General features: G+C 52.2%; 5 protein-coding genes across 5 annotated transcripts; 2 read left to right on the top strand and 3 right to left on the bottom strand.

Annotated features, from left to right (window-relative positions):
• Positions 1 to 229: 229 nt before the first annotated feature.
• On the top strand, positions 230 to 1704 carry PG994_006170 (uncharacterized protein; the record flags this gene model as incomplete). Its single annotated transcript, XM_066857579.1, has 3 exons — positions 230 to 636; positions 726 to 861; positions 997 to 1704. The coding sequence occupies 3 exons, from the start codon at positions 230 to 232 to the stop codon at positions 1702 to 1704; spliced, it is 1251 nt and encodes a 416-aa protein (XP_066716848.1).
• Positions 1705 to 2722: 1018 nt separating this feature from the next.
• On the bottom strand, positions 2723 to 4707 carry PG994_006171 (uncharacterized protein; the record flags this gene model as incomplete). Its single annotated transcript, XM_066857580.1, has 11 exons — positions 2723 to 3196; positions 3246 to 3353; positions 3452 to 3473; positions 3534 to 3632; positions 3688 to 3729; positions 3828 to 3912; positions 3963 to 4000; positions 4152 to 4180; positions 4241 to 4344; positions 4406 to 4421; positions 4588 to 4707. 11 exons carry the CDS (start codon positions 4705 to 4707, stop codon positions 2723 to 2725), a joined length of 1137 nt encoding a protein of 378 aa, XP_066716849.1.
• Positions 4708 to 5383: 676 nt separating this feature from the next.
• PG994_006172 (Pre-mRNA-splicing factor prp1) lies at positions 5384 to 8170 on the top strand (the record flags this gene model as incomplete). The annotated part of the gene is made up of 1 exon (XM_066857581.1): positions 5384 to 8170. The coding sequence occupies one exon, from the start codon at positions 5384 to 5386 to the stop codon at positions 8168 to 8170; it is 2787 nt and encodes a 928-aa protein (XP_066716850.1).
• Positions 8171 to 9347: 1177 nt separating this feature from the next.
• Positions 9348 to 9668, bottom strand: PG994_006173 (Vacuolar segregation protein 7; the record flags this gene model as incomplete). Its single annotated transcript, XM_066857582.1, has 1 exon — positions 9348 to 9668. One exon carries the CDS (start codon positions 9666 to 9668, stop codon positions 9348 to 9350), a length of 321 nt encoding a protein of 106 aa, XP_066716851.1.
• Positions 9669 to 9731: 63 nt separating this feature from the next.
• On the bottom strand, positions 9732 to 12164 carry PG994_006174 (vacuolar segregation subunit 7-domain-containing protein; the record flags this gene model as incomplete). Its single annotated transcript, XM_066857583.1, has 5 exons — positions 9732 to 10003; positions 10125 to 10344; positions 10398 to 10549; positions 10611 to 11465; positions 11546 to 12164. The coding sequence occupies 5 exons, from the start codon at positions 12162 to 12164 to the stop codon at positions 9732 to 9734; spliced, it is 2118 nt and encodes a 705-aa protein (XP_066716852.1).
• Between the last annotated feature and the right edge of the window lie 6128 nt (positions 12165 to 18292).

An 18292-nucleotide genomic window follows, 5' to 3' on the forward strand; every position in this document is an offset into this window, starting at 1 on the left:
AAGCCACTTTCCCGTTCTCCATTTCACCCTGATCCCTCATTCCCGCCTGGGACGCATGCTGAATCTAATTCCCATTACTTGAAATCTGCTGTCGATCGTTCCCTAAGAGACAGAGGACAAGAAAAGAAAACATCTGCTGGTGACTAGCTGGCATGGTCTAGTCCGCGACGGCATCTTCCTTTTTTTCACACTTTCTCAGTATGCTTTGCATGTCGGGGCCCCCCACACAATGAAACCCAGAGTGCGCACCTCACGGCGCGTACCTGCTCTCAAAGATAGCGATATCGATCATGAGATTATCCTTGTAGATCATTCCGGTTCCGCCCAGGGAGATGCTTCTCCTCGACCCGGAGCAAGCCCCGATGCTGATAACAGAGCCTCCACCGATGTCGCTAATACCTCGGGAGACGAACGGCCCGTGACCTCCTCGGAAAGTCGGCTGCCATTACGGGATGCTGCCGCCCCCATCTCTGACCACGACGGCAACGTTGCCTCAAGCCAGGCGAATGGGCACCCCAACGATTCAAATAACAACACCAAGAACGCCTCTCGCGAAGATCGAGAACCTCAGACGGCCGAAGAAGCTGGCCCTTCACGGGAGCGACAGAGCAGGCGGCGGGCGCGACGGCATCATCAGTAAATGGGCAACCTAAGAAAAATAGGCATGGCCGTGCGCGTCCCAAATCGCCTGAAACGGCTATCGATATACTATACGAAAACGAAAGAGGCGGCTTTCTCTGTGGCATACCCCTATTCGCCTCGGCTGCGCTGGGCAATCTTGACCCCCGGCCTGGACCAATTCCAACCATAAGCCGAGTCCGACCAACATCAAAACTGCGCAACCACCGGATCCGAGCTGGAGTGGGCTTGGCCAGAGTGGAGGGTGAACCACGATGATGCCATCGATGCCGACCAAGACGGCTGGGAGTATTCGTTCATGTTCTCCAAGAAGTTCTCATGGCACGGTCCGAAGTGGTATAACTCCTTCGTGCGAAGACGGGCTTGGATCCGGCGGCGCATAAAGAAAGGGCTCGGTTATCAAGCCAACGACCCTACCTGCTCAATCCGGAATACTTCACCGTGGAGGCTGCTGCTGCTAAGCATGTCTCCCTGCGCGATGGAGCGTCCAGCCTGCTCGATTCGGCTTCGCGCACCAGTGCGTGTGGGCTCCACGAGGAAGACGCTATTTCGGAGAAGAAGGATGTGGAAAGTACGGACATGCTGATGGCGCTTTTGGGAGTCTCGCGCATTGATCGGGAGAAACTGGACGCCGTCCAGAACTACCTCGAGCACGCAGCGGACAACTGGCTGGACTTACAAAATCACATGCACGAGATCATGTCCATTTTCGTGTTCCAAGCATCGCGGCGACTACTTCTGACGAGACTTATGGGCATTCATGACGACGCTGTTAGAAAGCTTGATGAGCAGAAGAGAACGGGCAAGAACAAGGTTGAGGGTCACGATGAGAGCACGGACGACCAGCCGGACCCGGACCTCGAAGTTAAGGTGAAGAATCTGGCCGCGGCAGTTACGCACGCCGACGAGGAGGTGCGCCGGCTCGAGTACTGGAGCGATGTCAAGGGCATGGCCGAGGGTGGCGAGTCGGGCGGCGCCGTATCTGGCAACCATGGCTGGCAAGGAGGCTGGGAAGGCGTGGATCAGAGTGGTGCTGTGGGCGCCAATAGGGAACAACTCCCTTAAAAGAAAGCCCTGCTGCTTGGGCTTGCGAGCCGCTATTATTTAATAGGGGATGTACCCTGTTTTACTTCTTTCCTTCTTATTTTTACCAACAAACAGCATCCGCACAACTAGGCGGGACACGAAAACAGCGCTTCGAAGACAGACGCGGACTTTTCTACTTGATCGGCAACGGAGCGAATTCTCATACCAAGGTGTTCAGGGGCAAAATGGTTATTGTTTTAGCTTCTCTTTTTTTTGGATACCCTTTTCGTCTTGGGAGTTGATAAGACGACGAGAACAGTATTGGGGCGAGTAGAGACATACCAACGCATGACTCTAGGACTCGGAGCTGGAGTCAAGGTTGATGTTAGATAATACACATAAGGAGAATCGTCCAGATAATCAACTTCTCAAGGCCTATCTCGCCAACCAACCGTGAGCTTGACAGACTTGTTTCACGAGGCATGACTTGATATATTTAAAAGACCAGCACACGTCTGAACCATACCATATCAATATGGCCATAAAAAGCACGACACAGGGGAAAGATCGGTGTAAAGAGTCCGAGAGATAAAAACGTTTACGACGGGAGTATTGTATCCAGCAGAGACCATTCCCTCGAAGGACAACGAGGAAGGAAAGGAGAGATTGTAATCAAATGTGATGTACTTTCTAGATCACTCCCTTCAGTTTCAGAGGATATACGCTAGTGTACTTAGCATCATGTCAGCCATCAGAAAGGCACCTCTACTCGGCATGACACATTCACATTTGGTTTCGAAATCGCCAATGGCTTGTAGCAGGCAGCAAACATAGGTCATCTCTTGGTTACGATCATTCTTAATGTCTATATCTAGACAGACGGTACCAAAAAGGTCTTTTGAATGGATATCATCAACAAAACGCCTCCTGCCTCTCTGAACGAGTAGGAAATTCCGCCCAAACTCCAGTCCCGAGGTATACCAACTTTTTGCTTCTTTTTTCCGAATCCATAACGCCACGAGGTGCCAAAACGTAGATCGTGATGCGAAAATGACAATCATGAGAAGTGGATGTTCTCCGAGTTGAAGGCGAAAAGCAGCTTCAGGAAATCCGTCTCGTCGAGCTTTCCCGAGCGCTGATCCGCCAGCTTGGTGTCGTCTTCGAGGACCTTGCGGATCTTTTCGCGGACTAGCAGCGCGACCCGAGTCTTGTGTCGCTTGCTCTGCGTCTTGGGTACGGGGGCGTTGCTGTTGCCGAAAAAGGAGGGTGTTGTGTCGTTGCCGGCATCGTCGACATCCATGATGCCACCCCAGCCCTCCTCGTCGAGCGGCTCCTCGCCCGGGCTGGGCTCCACGTTTTCTTGCTGATCCATATCCATGACCTCGTCGTCTTCACCCTCCTCAACAGGGCTGTCGTCGATTGCCACGTTGTTCAGCGAACACCAAATCCGGTAGTTACGCTCAACCATATTAAGAACCTCTTTGGTATACCATGATGCGCGGAGAGTCTTGTTGCGGCGATTAAAGCATATCTGTCTTCGGTCAGCTTTGCTCTCGATGACCAAGAGGTTCGTAACATACCCTTAGCATACCGTCCCACTCCTCAAAACTGACGTTAGGTCGGTCGGATCCAACCTTAGGTTCAATGCGGACTACTGCCGACTCGACCAAGGGAGGTGGTGAGAAATTCTGTAGCGTTTATGGGTGAGTCTTCATAAATCATGGGCAAGATACAACAAGGGCAAGATCATTTCCAATGGATCTGGAGGTGATGCCTGCTTACTTACCTTTTTGCCAACCTTCAAGATACTACTTTTATTGAGTTAGTGCCTAATTCACACAAGCCCCGATGCGAGTAAAGGAACTCACTGTGTGATTTTCGCCCAAAACTGACTGTTTACCGACAGTCGACAGTAAAGCGAATCTCCGGGCTTAGCTGTGAGACGGAGAGCAAACTCCCTCTGGAACCTTTTCAGGTATGAGCAACTTTCCAGTACATGTTATTCTTCGTAGGCCTACTCACATAAGAACGCAGCATCTTGGCGGCTTGGGCATTTGCAAGATCCTGGGTGGCCATTGTTAGTCGGAGACGAAACGAATCCCATGCAAACGTTCAACTCCAATGACAACCCCCAGAAACCCTAAACATATAGCAGCACTTACTTGAAGACCAAAGGACTCGAGATCTGATAGGGTGTGTTGCTGACGAGGACATCGAATTCGGGTAATGTCTCCATCTTGATGACGTCTGGGAGTCCCGTCAGCATCAGTTCTCTACCCGTGTAAAAGTGCCATTACCTCCTAGCAGGACCTCTAGTTTTCGTTGCTCCGGCTTTCTAATACTAAGTCAGTACCTTTCCTTTCAGAACGTTCCAAGTATTCGGCGCATATCTCAGGGGCATCATCCGTGTTACTGCAAGTAACCGTGCAACAATCGCGCCTGAGACGTACTCAGAACCCAAGGGTTGGGCTCCGATGATCACTTACCCCTGAACTCGCTTCGTGACCTCGGCGGCCTGTAGACAATGTATTAGCTCCTTGTCTTTATCTCCAGCCCAGCAAGTGAATTGATTTACCATTCGAGGATCGATTTCTACGGCGATTAACTTCCGGGCTTTCTCCAAGATGCGGATTGAGATGTTTCCTGTTCCGGGCCGACTTCGAGGACTGTATCGGTTTCCTGGAAGGAGTATAAGTATGCATGTTTCTTCGTCGAGGTTACGTTGCGGGCAGTGCTCTACCTACTTTGATGAAAGCCTTTTTTACAATAGCATCTGCCAGTAATTATTAGCCAGGATCTCGAACAGTTCATGTGTTGCTCTTACCTGCGATTCCCGGATTTTTCAGAATATGCTGACCATAGCTGGAGGGCGAGATATTAGCGACGGCGCAACAAGCGAACGATGGCGGCGATGGAGCCTACCTCGAGGTATTGAATTTGAAGATGTTGTTGGGGGCCTGCTGTTTCTTTTCCTCCGGCGGGACGGTCGTAGGGGCTGGCTGGGGCGCCAATTCGGCCCTTGTTTGTCTTTGCCTTGCCCATATTAGAGACGTGTGAGTGATTGCGCAACGAACAAGCGACGAGAAGGTGCACGACGATGAGGGGGCGGTGGGATGGCACTCAAAATATTTTGGGATATTTCTGGTTATCATGGTCTTATCTCAGCAGTGATTTTAGCTAGGTGCAGGCTTATCCCTGTCCTTCTGGAATTCAGATTGGCGGGGCATTTGCTGTCCAATTAGGTAAGCTCAGCGATACTAAGCAGGCAAGCAGGCAAGCAGGCCGGCAGGCAACAGGTACCTGAAGGAAGCACAAATGGCTCCACTCTTTCTTTTTCCAGGCTCCCGATGCAGATGTACTGTAGCTTGAAAGCAGATGGGCTTCGGAGATCGTAACATCGCGCCAGCCAATACACGCGCCATCTCGTACGCACACAATACTTGCGATTAATCCCGCCGCTACGAACTTCAATCCGTTTGTTAACGTTACAGAAATTCCGGGCCGATATCGACTGCAACGAGCTTGATCGATATACCGCCGTTTCAACACCACTTGAGAGATACGGAGCAACGGTATCCATCTGGGCAAGGAGACACTGCTCATCTTGCACACCAGACGAGCGACTCCGGCAACCGGCAGCTTCGATCGCTAGAAAACTCAGCACACACCACACATATTGGCTGATTGGGGAGAGCTTTCCCTTCAACGACCGCCCACCATGGCAAACCGACAGAGCTTCCTCGACATGCCCGCGCCGGAAAACTACGTCGCTGGCCTGGGTCGAGGTGCCACTGGTTTCACCACCCGATCGGATCTGGATCCTGCCCGTGAAGGTCCTTCCGAAGATCAGATCAAGGAGGCTTTGGCCAAAAGAGCTGCGCAGCTGGGCTTTGGCGATGCAGCGAAGAAGGACGACGACAAAGAAGATAACGCCAACGAGGAGCGCTTTCAGGATCCCGACAGCGAGGTCGGCTTATTTGCCGGTGGCATTTACGACAAAGACGACGATGAGGCCGACCGTATATATAAGGAAGTCGACGAGAAGATGGCGCGAAGGGGCAAGAAACGCCGCGAGGCCAGGGAGCAAGCCGAGAAGGAGGAATTCGAGCGCAATAACCCTAAGATACAACAACAATTCTCCGATCTGAAACGCGCGTTAGGGAATGTTACCGATGATGAGTGGGCGAGTCTCCCGGAAGTTGGCGATCTTACAGGCAAAGCACGGAGAGCAAGGGAGGCTCGACGAAACCAGCGCAGTTATGCCGTGCCGGACAGTGTCATTGCTGCTGCTTCAGGCGCTGGCGAGCTCGGCTCGATGGTCGTGGATGGCCCTGAGTCATCTGGCGCATCTGCCGAAGGGACCATGACAAATTTCGCCAAGATTGGTGAGGCTCGAGACAAGGTCCTTCAAGTCAGATTAGACCAGGCGTCCCAAAGCAGCGGGACAGCATCCACGGTCGGGAGCGCGAGTAGTATCGACCCTAAAGGCTACCTCACCAGTCTAGCCAAGTCGCAACTACCCGAGAGCGCGGCACAGGTCGGAGATATCAACCGTGTCCGCGAGTTGCTGAACTCGGTCATCAAAACGAATCCAAACAACGGTCCTGGTTGGATTGCAGCTGCGCGCTTGGAAGAGATGGCTGGCAAAATCGTACAAGCACGGAATCTTATGGCCAAGGGATGTCAACAATGCCCCAAGAATGAAGACGTATGGCTAGAGAATATCCGACTGAACGAAGGACGCAACGCCAAAATTATCGCTAGCGAAGCGATCAAATTAAACAACAGCTCCGTGAGGTTATGGGTCGAGGCTATGAAACTGGAGACGGATCCCAGAAGCAAAAAGATTGTCATCAGAAAGGCCTTGGATTACATCCCCGAATCCGAGGCATTGTGGAAAGAGGCAGTGAACCTGGAGGAAGACCCAGTAGATGCCCGACTACTCCTCGCCAAAGCCACAGAGCTCATCCCGAGGTCTCTCGATCTCTGGCTGGCTCTGGCCCATCTGGAAACACCCAAGAACGCTCAGGTAGTGCTAAACAAGGCTCGCAAGCAGCTCCCAACTTCGCACGAGATCTGGATTGCTGCTGCTAGATTGCAGGAGCAGTTAGGCACAGCGACCAAAATGAACGTGCCCAAGCGCGCGGTTCAAGTTCTGGCGAAGGAGGGGGCCATGCCCAAACGCGAAATATGGATCGAAGAAGCCGAGAAGTGCGAGGCCGAAGGTGCCATCGTCACATGTGGCTTGATCGTTCAAGAAACGCTGGGTTGGAATCTCGATGAGGATGACGACCGTAAAGATACATGGATGGAAGATGCGCGCTCAAGTATCAACAGGGGCATGTACATCACGGCTCGGGCCATTTACGCCTATGCCTTGCGTGTATTTCCGACAAGCAAAACCATATGGCTGGTGGCTGCTGATTTGGAACGGAATCACGGCACCAAGGACGAGTTGTGGCAGGTCCTTGAGAAAGCCGTCAATGCCTGTCCACGATCCGAAATTCTGTGGATGATGCTTGCCAAGGAGAAGTGGATGGCTGGCGAGATTGACAATGCACGCCGTGTGCTGGGCCGCGCTTTCAAGCAGAACCCCAACAACGAGGATATCTGGTTGGCTGCTGTCAAGCTCGAAGCCGAGAACAACCAGATCCAGCAAGCGCGCATGTTGTTGCAACAGGCGCGGCAAGAGGCGCCCACCGACCGTGTCTGGATGAAGTCGGCGGCCTTCGAGCGGACGCTTGGGGACAACGATGCTGCATTGGATCTAGTCAGTCAAGCATTAGACCAGTTTCCCACCTTCCCTAAGCTGTGGATGATCAAGGGCCAGATCTACGAGGATCTCGGCAAGCCTCTGCAGGCGCGCGAGGCGTACGGTACTGGTGTGAAAGCCTGTCCTTCCTCGGTGCCGCTTTGGCTCCTCTACGTCCGACTCGAGGAGACCCTAGGCCAGCTCCCCAAGGCGCGCTCCGTCCTCGACCGCGCCCGCCTCGCCGTGCCCAAGAACCCGGAGCTCTGGTGCGAGAGCGTCCGGATGGAGCGCCGCGCCGGCAACACGAAGCAGGCCGAGGCGCTCATGGAGCGGGCCCTGCGCGACGTGCCGAAGCCGGCGCAGGGCGCGCTGTGGTCCGAGAAGATCTGGCACCTGACGCAGCGGCCGCAGCGCAAGGCGCGCGGCCTCGAGGCCATCAAGGAGGTCGACAACGACCCCACGCTGCTCGCGGCCGTCGCGCGCATCTTCTGGGGCGAGCGCAAGCTCGACAAGGCCCAGAGCTGGTTCGAGAAGGCCCTCGTCCGCGACGCCGACCTCGGCGACTCCTGGGCCTGGTACTACAAGTTCCTGCTCGAGCACGGCACCGCCGAGAAGCGCGACGAGGTCGTCGGCAAGTGCGTCAGCGTCGAGCCCCGCCACGGCGAGGTCTGGCAGCGCATCGCCAAGGCGCCCGCGAACTCGCGCAAGGGCGTCGAGGAGATCCTGAAGATGGTGGCGGCCGAGCTGCGGTAAAGCGAGTTCCCCTCTCTTCTGACTAGGTGTGTGTTGTGTGAATGTGTGTGGAGAGGGACGGGGCACCGAGACGTGGAAATGGCCAGAATCCAATAAATGTTATTATACCCTTGAGATCGATTAGTCTATCTAGGCAGTTAGTTAGCTATAGCTCTATAAGAACATAGTGCTGTTGCCATCAAGTTTGAAGCCCTTCGAATTCTGGATACTAAATGTTTTCATGTATACTGCCCTCTAATATCCGACCCCTATTTCGTCCATGGGCCCTTAGAAACAAACATGTCACATAAGCAGCAGAGTCATCAATACCAGGTCGGGGGGGATTCTCTTGATAAAATGCATACACAGCTGAAGCCGCCTTCTATCGACTTGCTCGCTCGCTCGCTCATCATTCTCAGCACAGCCTTTCCTTTCATTCTTCGCTGCGTTCTCCACAGGGGGTATATCCTCCTCAACTTCGCGTGTATAGAACACACAAGAACAACGCTTTGCTCGCTCTCACATGAATGGTCTTCTCTTTTTTTTTGTTCGCTCTGCTTCGTCAATGATTCCAATAGTGCACACACAAAACCTAAAGCCTCTGGTTTTCTCATCTACTTCCAAACGCCTTTTCAGAAGAAATTCTGCTGCAATTCATCGAATTTTTTGCAATCAGGGGCAGCAAGCAAGGGAGCAGGAGAAGACAAAAATGCAACACCAATCCCATTCGCTTTCTCTGTTGAAGTTGCCCATCGCTCGTAACAGCATACTTGAATAATGAAATCAAGGTGAAAATAAAAATAAGGTATGACGATGACTACCAGCAGTGTGTGGCCGTGTGGTCCAGGTTCTGTTGTTGCTGTTGTTGATGTTCCCAATCTTTGACGCCTTCATAAATATCTTGGGTGGCCCTCCCGCCGTCAAAACTAACCGCCTCCCAATGAAATGCAAATGCTGCGGTGGCGAGAAGCGCAAAAAAGACACCGGCTTTTCTCCATTTTGGAGTTGTGTAGAACAGGGAGGTGTAAAAATGTAAATCCAACGCCGGGAGCTCCAGATGCGATGATGTCATGCCGTGCCATGCTCGCTCAGTATACAGAATCAAATAATGATGATCATCAAAGCAGACAACAAATGAAAAGAATTGTTGGTGAGGGTTTGCGATTATCAAGACCTCAAAGATGAGGGGGAAATGTCGTTAGGATATGCCGATTTCATAGTCGGTCCCGTTAGGTCGTAAAGTCGGGTCATTCGCCGAATTCGGCTTCACTTTCGTCTGCGCCGTCACCGTCGCGCTCCTGATGCGTTGGCTGAGCGGCAATGTGTATTTTAGTACACCCTTGACGATGAGCGAGAACTCGTCATTCAGGATGCGCTCCCATCGCTCGGAGCCTCCGTCCGTATCATTGCCAGGTCGAGCGAGGCGTAGCCCACCCGAAGCCATTGATATGCCAGCACGGAAGAAAGACCCTTCAAAATTGAGAGGGCTATCCAGTGTTACAATATTGCCCAGCCGCATGTTGGGCGCAGTCTATTTCCAGGGGGATCCTCCGGTGGACCGACTGGAGGATCATTCGGAGGATCATCGAGGATATCGAAGTCGTCCCCGTTGAGGACTCCGCCACCACTCGGAATCTGTCCCTGCATGTGGTGACTTGGCAAAGACTTCCAAGTCGGCCGCGTCCACTGAAACAACCACAATGTTGGGGTTGTGAGCCCTAACGGTAATGTCCATCATAAGCTCCTGTTCACTGGCCAGAACATTGGAGATCTTGACAAGCTCCAAGTCTAGGAGAGGCTGTGAAGTCGCAAACATGAACCCAATCGCCCCGGTAATAACAAGAAGCAACATCACTGTAAGAACCAGGCAGCTCGCGAACCGGTTAAGGAAAGAAGGCCGCGGGCGTTGATACGACCTTGACTCCAAGTCTCTGCTCTCGTTGCACGCGCCGACTCCGAGGCGATCTATTCGAACGTAGCGAATTGCCGTGTTGCATCAAAGGTGTTCGCTCGTCATCGGCTCCAGTCGTTGTATCGTCCATGTCATAACCACCGACCATGGTCATCTGTCGTTTGTTCCCGTTCATCGGCCCGTTTCGGTGGGGAGGGGGAGGAAAACGCGGGCTGGGTGGGTTGGATGAGACTCTAGAAGTGCTGCCAGATAGTTTGGAGCGTGCCGCGTTGGGGAAAGGAGACTCGTTGTCGAAGAGCGAAAGGTGATTACTACCATTGCCGCGCCCCCAGCGACCGGCATGATGGTGATGGCGCGCGGTACCCGTGCCGAACCAGCATTACTGCGGCCTGTCCCATTACCGTCATCCTCACCAGTCATACTCTCGGCCCCATTGCTGTTGTAGGTGTTGACGAATTTCATGTTCTTTTTGATTGCCGGGTTCGTAGCTGCAGTGCCTTCGACGAGAGTATGTATGTTTTGCAGCCCATTCCGATCCAACTGACTGACCATAGACGTCGCGCTCGGCGTACAGAGAGTGATAGCGCCGTGGCCTGTCACTCACATCTGGTGGGTTAGAGTCATACACAAATGTTTCATCCGAATCGGATGAATTAGCTTCTTCGACAGCGCTGGCAACTTTGGCCTCGAAGATGTCTGCTTTGGATGATGCTACACGTGGGCCTCCTGTTAGCAAGTTGGTCATTTGGGCGGTAATACTGGGAGAACGCAATGCCGGCTGCTGTGAACTAGTCGTGGCATCGGTATACGGCCCTTGGCCATACAACTTCACCGGCGAACGACAAGAGGACACCACAGATGAGATCGACCTTGTCGATCGACTGTGGCGTAACTTCGGTGGTCTCGTAGTAAGTGAATTTGGTGGCTCACCCGTTCCCGATGTTGGCTGTTTCCGAGTCGTTTTCTTCTTCTCCTTCTTCGGCCTAATCGTCTCAGAACTCGGCTTGGTCTTCAGGCTGCCGCTTACACCTTGCCCTGGTTCTTTGAGTCCTAAAGCTACACGCGGCATCGAGTTGACCTCCTCCTCCTCAACTGTGATATGCTTCGATGACGTCTCCCCCGTAGTATGGCCTTTCCCAGCAAATTTCAAAGCCGAACTCGACTGCCGACTTTGCAGCAAGGGTGGCGGGGCGACAGAGCTAGACCTTCGCGTGGTGGCTTTCACGCTGCCGCTGTCGCTACCGCTCTCGCTGTTTGCACCATTCCTACCAGGCCTCCCAGGCCAGTGTACGGCAGGATCGGACCTGGAAGCCATCTCGGAGGTCGCAGCTGCCGCTTGCGACAGCTTCTCTATGGCCATATCGAGATCAGGGCCAGGAGTGTTGGGCTGGCTGACCTCCTGGACTGTCTCCAACATCGAGCTGGCACCACTAGGTCCCCTCGCCGGGTCCTCATGCCGGAGGGCAACATAGCGCCGTCGTCACCTTCGGCATCTGAAACAGCCTGCGACGAGGCTTCGGAGGAGCGCGGATTCGGTGATGGTGTCGCTCGCTGCACATTGATTGCAGGAGGCTCCGGGTCGTTCTTACGCAACGGCTGGGACGGTGGCACGGCGGGCTTATTGAGCGCAGGCGGCGGTGATTTCAATCGCGGCGATACTGGCCACCGAGGCGAGCTGTTCGGATGCTCAGTCGCAACCAATGGTTTCTGAGGTTGAGGTTTACGTGGAATAGGTTCAGACGTTGGAGGTGGCGGTAATGTAGGCGTCGTGGCCGCCGATAACTGCTGCCGCGAAGCTGCTGTGGGGTGATGGGCCGACTTTGACCTCGAAGGGCTCGGGTCTTGTAGACTGTTCTTCCGCGAACTATTGGCTGTCGATGTCCCTGGTGGACGGGTTGGCCTGGTGGTGGGTTTTCCGTATGTCCTCGCCGGCGAAGTCTCCCTGGATGCCAAAGGTGAAGCTGTGAGAGAAGTGTTTGTAGACATCCACTTTGATTGCTGCGTGTCTAGGTTGGCGTCATGGTCGACCGAGTTCAGGCTGGAGAGACTGGCATCCAAACCGGCAGTGCTGGCGCTGTTTGGTAAGGTACCGGACCTGTCCATGTTGGCGGGTGTGGGAGTGGGCTCTGACACTGGCAAGGGTTTTGCAGGCACGGCTGGCGTCTCTGGAACCTCTGCGACGACTCCCAAGGTTTGGTTTAGCTCGACAATCGGGTGCTCGTGGGTCGAGGGCGGCTGATCATGATGAATCTGGCAGTGGGACTATTGTTGTGACTGGGCCACGGACCGGGCGAATGGTCGACTAGGGGTTAATCGCGTATGCGTACGTTCGTATGACGGGGCAAGCGTTGAGCCGTGGATTCCGGGTGCAATAGCGAAAAGGCCGCCGTAGGAGTAGGAGTTTACCTAAGCCTATCTTCTCGGACGTGTCTTCCCCCACAATGCCCTAGGCTCAGAAAAATCCCGGGTCCTGATGGGTCGCGATGATTTGTTGGTTGGTCGATAGTTCTTTCAACCACGCAAGGGCTAAAGGTGCGAGTACAACGGGGTTGAACTCTGAAGTGTGCCGGTCGTGGGGTGCGCGTAGTGCAAAAGATGGATAACAAGGACCAAGAACTGAACTGGCGCTGCAGCTGTACGGCAGAGAAGTACGTAACGTAGAGGAGTAGCAGTGCAGTATGCAGACAGACGTGTTGTTGGAAAAAACAGTCGTCGTCTGGTCTAACTGGATGACGAAATGTGGAGTGGTGCAGGTGGATGGGGAATTTGGTGTCCGCGGGTGGCAGCATTCGTTCCAAATGTTCCAAGTGTTGAGTGCTATTCATTCAGTTGACAGCGTATGCAAGTAGAGATGGCGTGTCGACGTCAGACTAAAACAGACAGACAGACAGGCGGGTGCGAGACTACAGAGTAGACCACCAGACACGAAGAAGGGAAAAAATCAGCCAGACGGATGATGTAACCCGGGAGGAACAGCCCGAGGAAAGAAAAAGACAATGTCAGTTGTCGCATACAATGCTAGCAGACTAGCCAGTACTGGTGCCGTGTAGTAGTCCGTGGCCTAGCCTGTAGAGCGATAATCAAAAGAAACCTCGCTTGAACTTGGATTGTACGTTGTGGGATGGCTTGGTCGTTGCATCTCAGTGTACTGTACTGTACAGTACATCTGGTGCTCAGAATTCGATACTGTACTCGTACGTTGGCAGCATGAAAATGTTACTGACTGACAGCGAGGAGGGGGACGGCTTCAGCAATTTTCGCCAGAGACCAGGGTTCGGTTGGCCGAATCCCCCGTTCAACCACATGCAGACATGCATAAAGTACCTCCTTACAGTGCCCAATCCTTCCAGGGGGCGTACCCGGTGGCCGTACCTGAAGTACCCGAGTACAGACGCAATACAGTCAAACAGTCACTCGCTCCCTAAAATGGTCGCTCACCCAGAAGCCTACCCCCTAGCTACATGTAATGACCTAGGTACTCTCTCGATCGATTTGATCGACATGCAGTAGGCATGGCTTCTGTTGTGTAAGTAAAGTACCTACGGGTAAGGTTAATTGCGCTGAAACCAGAGAGATGCTGGGAAACGGCTTTTTTATTCACAGGCAGACTGGTGACCTTACGGTTTCACGTGGATTCGGATAGATAATCCCCGATGGCTCGTCTTTGTGCAGGAACCAGCATTAAACAGCCATAATATAATAGATTTGGGTGCGCTGTGCTCATAATCTATCAATAGATTTATGGTCCCCAGGCAAATAGACAGGAAGAGGCTGGATATTTTCTTCATCAATCTGCCAGTCAACGCGTCATAATAGTGCACCAGTAAAAGATCTCAAAGATGAACTGGCGCAGGTGATTGCTGGCCAATCATGCATCATCAGGTAGTAAGCATAGTTAAGCACAGCACCCCGACAGCTCGGGTCCAAGCAAAAAGGGTAGGGCGAGTCAAGTGTCAAGCAATCTATCACTAGAAGTTGTTGATAATTGTTCAAATGCCGTCAAAAAAGCGTATGGTGGGGAATCTCCGTTTTCGTCATCGACTTGAAGTCTTGGTCCGTTTCGGGCCAAGTTGTCCGTACCAGAAACGTCCAGTATTCGCTGGAAGTACAGTATCGCGGATGGAACAGGAACGTCTTCTGGATTCCATTTACAGCAAGCAGGCAAGTCTAGTACAGATGCTAGTACTTGTAGTAGTGCACACTTTTTTTTTTCTTTACCCTGGCACCCCTGACTGTCAAAGTCTAGACAGCGCCATTTCCACGCCAATCTCAGCTCTTGTCTGAGACTCATAGTTAGGTTGGTTTAGCTGCGGTACTCCGCCGGATTCTGCAGAGTACCGCAAGTTGATGAGCCATCTATCTGGGGAGCATGACTTGACGAACCCGGCCTCCCAAGGATTATCCGCGACAAGCAGTGGTATGTCTATTTTACTACATACATACTATCCTAATATCGTAATGTAGGTCTTCAGCTACTCGACTTCCAGTTGAACCGCGAGGAGGCCGGTTTCTGCAAGCTGACCCCCATTGCGCGGTTTATTACTCCACGCCGCTTACATGCGGTGAGCTAGAAAATCCACGATCATCGAGAGTCAGGAACAAGTCGAAAGTTCTATTGAAGGGTGATGGGTGGTGAAGCCGAGAAATGCGTTCCACGCTTCCGGGGCTCCGGGAAGTGGGTAGGGGGGAATTGTGGGAGTACAACGTCCGGCATTGGCGGGCAAGATGTTGTGACTACCAACGACCTACAGGCTGGTGCGTCGAGGCAGCAACCACTGGAGAAGTGCCGAGAAAGTACCCGTGACTTGGCCATGAGCCCGTGCTAGAGAAGAACTAGAGAAGCCTTACGGATTGTTCCATATGGCTTCTACTCCACGCTGCCACGCCCTCCTCGAGGTTTTCTCCCTGCATTTGCATTGTTTTTGCAGGCATCGTGAATTGGAGGTCCCATGGCCTGCACCCCACCGATCCTGGTTACCGCCATTTGGCAGAGGCGCCGATTCCACGCACATCCCCCTCTATCCGATGCCCAGGTCCCCTCATCAATGCAGTTTTGACAGGAAAATAAGAGGTTGGGATGCACACGCACGCGCGGATGGCTCTCTTGGCAAGGAACCCGACAGTATACCTAATCGAATCGAGATGCATATATTGGAGGATTCTTACTCAGCCTCGTGGTATTATACTTATGTTTACATGTCTCTGTGTGTAAGTACTAATATACAGTAAGTACACATAAAAAGACTGCAGATCCCAGCAGCCTGTCAGAGAAGGACAAGTGGGCGGACCGACTATGTGACTGTATTCGATGCTGTATCGCTTATTGACTTGCCAATGTATCCAGATTGAGAGAGGAAATCCCATTGGTGACTAGTTCAGAAGCCTTGATTCAGGGTAGCATCCTGAACTGGTTTAACCGGACTTCCGGTATGGCCAACCAATACACGTGAGAAGTCTTTGCGTAATTTGCTTGTCATGTATACTCTCGATCAGTAATGAGGCATTAGCCGAACTGGCCGAGAGAATGACATCTCGACAACCATACAGGTATGTCAAGAACCCATATGTATGCCTACGGTCGAGAGGTAGTATATCCGGGACCACCCGTTCATGTCTTTGACATCTTGAATGACTACAGACCTACTCAGACACCAATCTATCTACTGATCAGCGTGCCAACCCACGTGCTCTTAATTAAAAAACAGGCACATACACGCTTGTAGCCATTACGGACAAGTCGTCTGACACTAGGGATGATCTGATAAGATGCTAAGCAACGGGCCGTTCTAGACAGGCTCTGCCTGGGCTCGACAGTTGGATACTGGCACCCTACTCAACTGCCACCACAGCATCCATCATCTCTCTCCATCTCTCCAATCTGACTTGTCGCTGCTAAGAAGCATGTCAGATTCCCACATTCCATTCTTGTCCGGCTCTGTGTGCTTGTTGTGTTGTCCCGGCATCCCGTTCTGGACGGGGCTTGGGTCATCTGCGCAGGAACCCGAGATGGCTATAGGCTTGCTAACTACCGACCGCCCGCCCGCAGCAATAGGCAACAGCCAAGTGTGTGGGAGGATTACCAATCGGCTGGGCACTCCCACGCCATCAAGACACATATTTTATCCTAGATTGATGAGCTGGTCGGCGATGACGTTTATCTCCTCTAATGGGTGATTCTTGCTTGTTTGTTTTCCCTGCTTTCCTTCTTCCTCCTTCCCGTCCTGCACTAGCCAACCTCGACGACGCTCGGTGTAAGATATGCGTGCATATCTCTACTGGCTCTGCTGTCAAAGTGGCTCAGTGGTTCAGATTATCACGGTGCCTAACTTAGTGTGGGGGAGATATGGGATTCGCAGGATGACTACTTACTGGTGTAAGTAGGGGGGTTGCTGATGCCGCCCACCTGTGTGTTTCGATCAGGCTGATAACTTGGATTCGACCGTTTCGACCTTTCACCAACTTCCTTGATTCTGCCCTCAATTGAATCGCCCGTGGGTGGAAAGCCATAGTTCACGCGACCACTTCAACAGAGTGACGTGGCATGCTCTACAGCCAGTCTTATAGGGGACATGCTCAGAGCATCCTACCATTGGTCGCAAATGTCCACAGACACGGCTGCGCTGCAGAGTAAGTATACATATGCAGAACCAACGTCGAACCAGCTTTGCCACATGTGGCTGCATCCATCTCCTCCTTATCATGCCTGGAAGGGAGCGCGTGACTCTTGACCGAACATCGAAGACTGCCATACATCCATGTAAGAGTCGATGGCAACGACTCTTGTGAGGTATCATGACACTTATGTAGCAACAGACTGCATGCGAACATGACGTTTTTTCGTCATTTGATTGATGCCTGATTCCAGCCTATGTGAGTTACGATCAAACTACATACATCACAGGATTAGACATTCACTATCACAGTTATCATATTCCATAAAGGGCAGTAAGGATAAGTCGTCCCAAAAGCAGTATAACGTGTGGCGGCTATGTGTCCCAACCGTTGATCTAACGGCCTCATAACACTCAGGAAGAAATGCACACAGAACATAGTCCCGAGGTGATACTATTACCCCCCATGGTTCTCTAAAGGATGTGTCTTCGATATTTTTATGATACTCCAAGGTTAGTTACGACCCCTTTCATCTGTCCCTCCATACTTTTGTGATCATGAATATTCGAACCAGTCTCGGTCCGATATAAGAGAGGAAAGAGCATGCGTACAAAGCATGCTGCCCGTAATGTTTCCCCCTGGCATTGTACAGCGCCATGCTTCTACAGCAGGAGGTTGCGATCAATTTCGCGAAGGCATCATTCATTGTATGGGCGCGCAAGTCGCACAACAGGCTTATGACGAGTAACGACCATTTTGCCGATAACTATATACACTCGTAAGTCCGGACATGTTCGAGAGACATCACCAGGCTCTTGGTATCTTGGCAGTAGTTACTGACTGATTAAGTAAGGGGCGTTCTTCGTTGGTGTTGTATGTAGACTCACGCTTGTCCCTCATACAGTCCACAGCACGCTCTAGAGCAGTTGCATAGCCTGAGGCTTCTCACTTCACACTACCAAAGCAGCGGGAAAGCCACCAACACCATATCATATACCTCGCCAGTGCCTCTACCAATACTAGTAGCCACTGTGTCTCTATATGGTTTCCCTTCTGCTACAACATTGCCTTGATTTGTTCCACATGGGATGGGTTACAAGCTGTGGAGATTATACATCGAGCTTGAGCAATCGAGAAAGATAAAGGCTGGTGTATTCGAGTAGGTTACAGGGGGCGTAAAGATGATGTCGTTGCAAGGTAGGCTGCATAAGGGAAGTGGATGGCGCAAGTGGGCAAGTACTTACCTACATAGTCAACAGTCACTTATAGAAACAACACGCCACCTGAACCAACAGTTGTTCAACTCTGATCCTAGTTTGGATTGAAGCAATGGGGTTCGTACCAGTGATGAAGTTGCAGAAGGCGAGCCAGGTGTGACGTTGGAAACGGAAGTTGTAGCTGTGAGGGCATCGCGACAAACAACGGTTGATTCACACACGTGACCTGTAAGTACATGTAGACAACCGAAAAGAAGAAGAAGAAGAAGAAGAAGCTATAGGCAGTGATCCTGAAGAGTCACAGATGGTGGCACAATATAACTTTATGTGGCAAAACCAGAATGGTGCTACCTTGCAGACAGGTCAACGGCGCGTACGTAGTAGCATAAGGGCATGGCGCCT

Source organism: Apiospora phragmitis (genome assembly GCF_038363925.1).
Source record: "Apiospora phragmitis strain CBS 135458 chromosome Unknown utg000006l:1.0-5683423.0:1.0-5690449.0, whole genome shotgun sequence".
NCBI classification, from domain to species: Eukaryota; Fungi; Ascomycota; class Sordariomycetes; order Amphisphaeriales; family Apiosporaceae; genus Apiospora; species Apiospora phragmitis.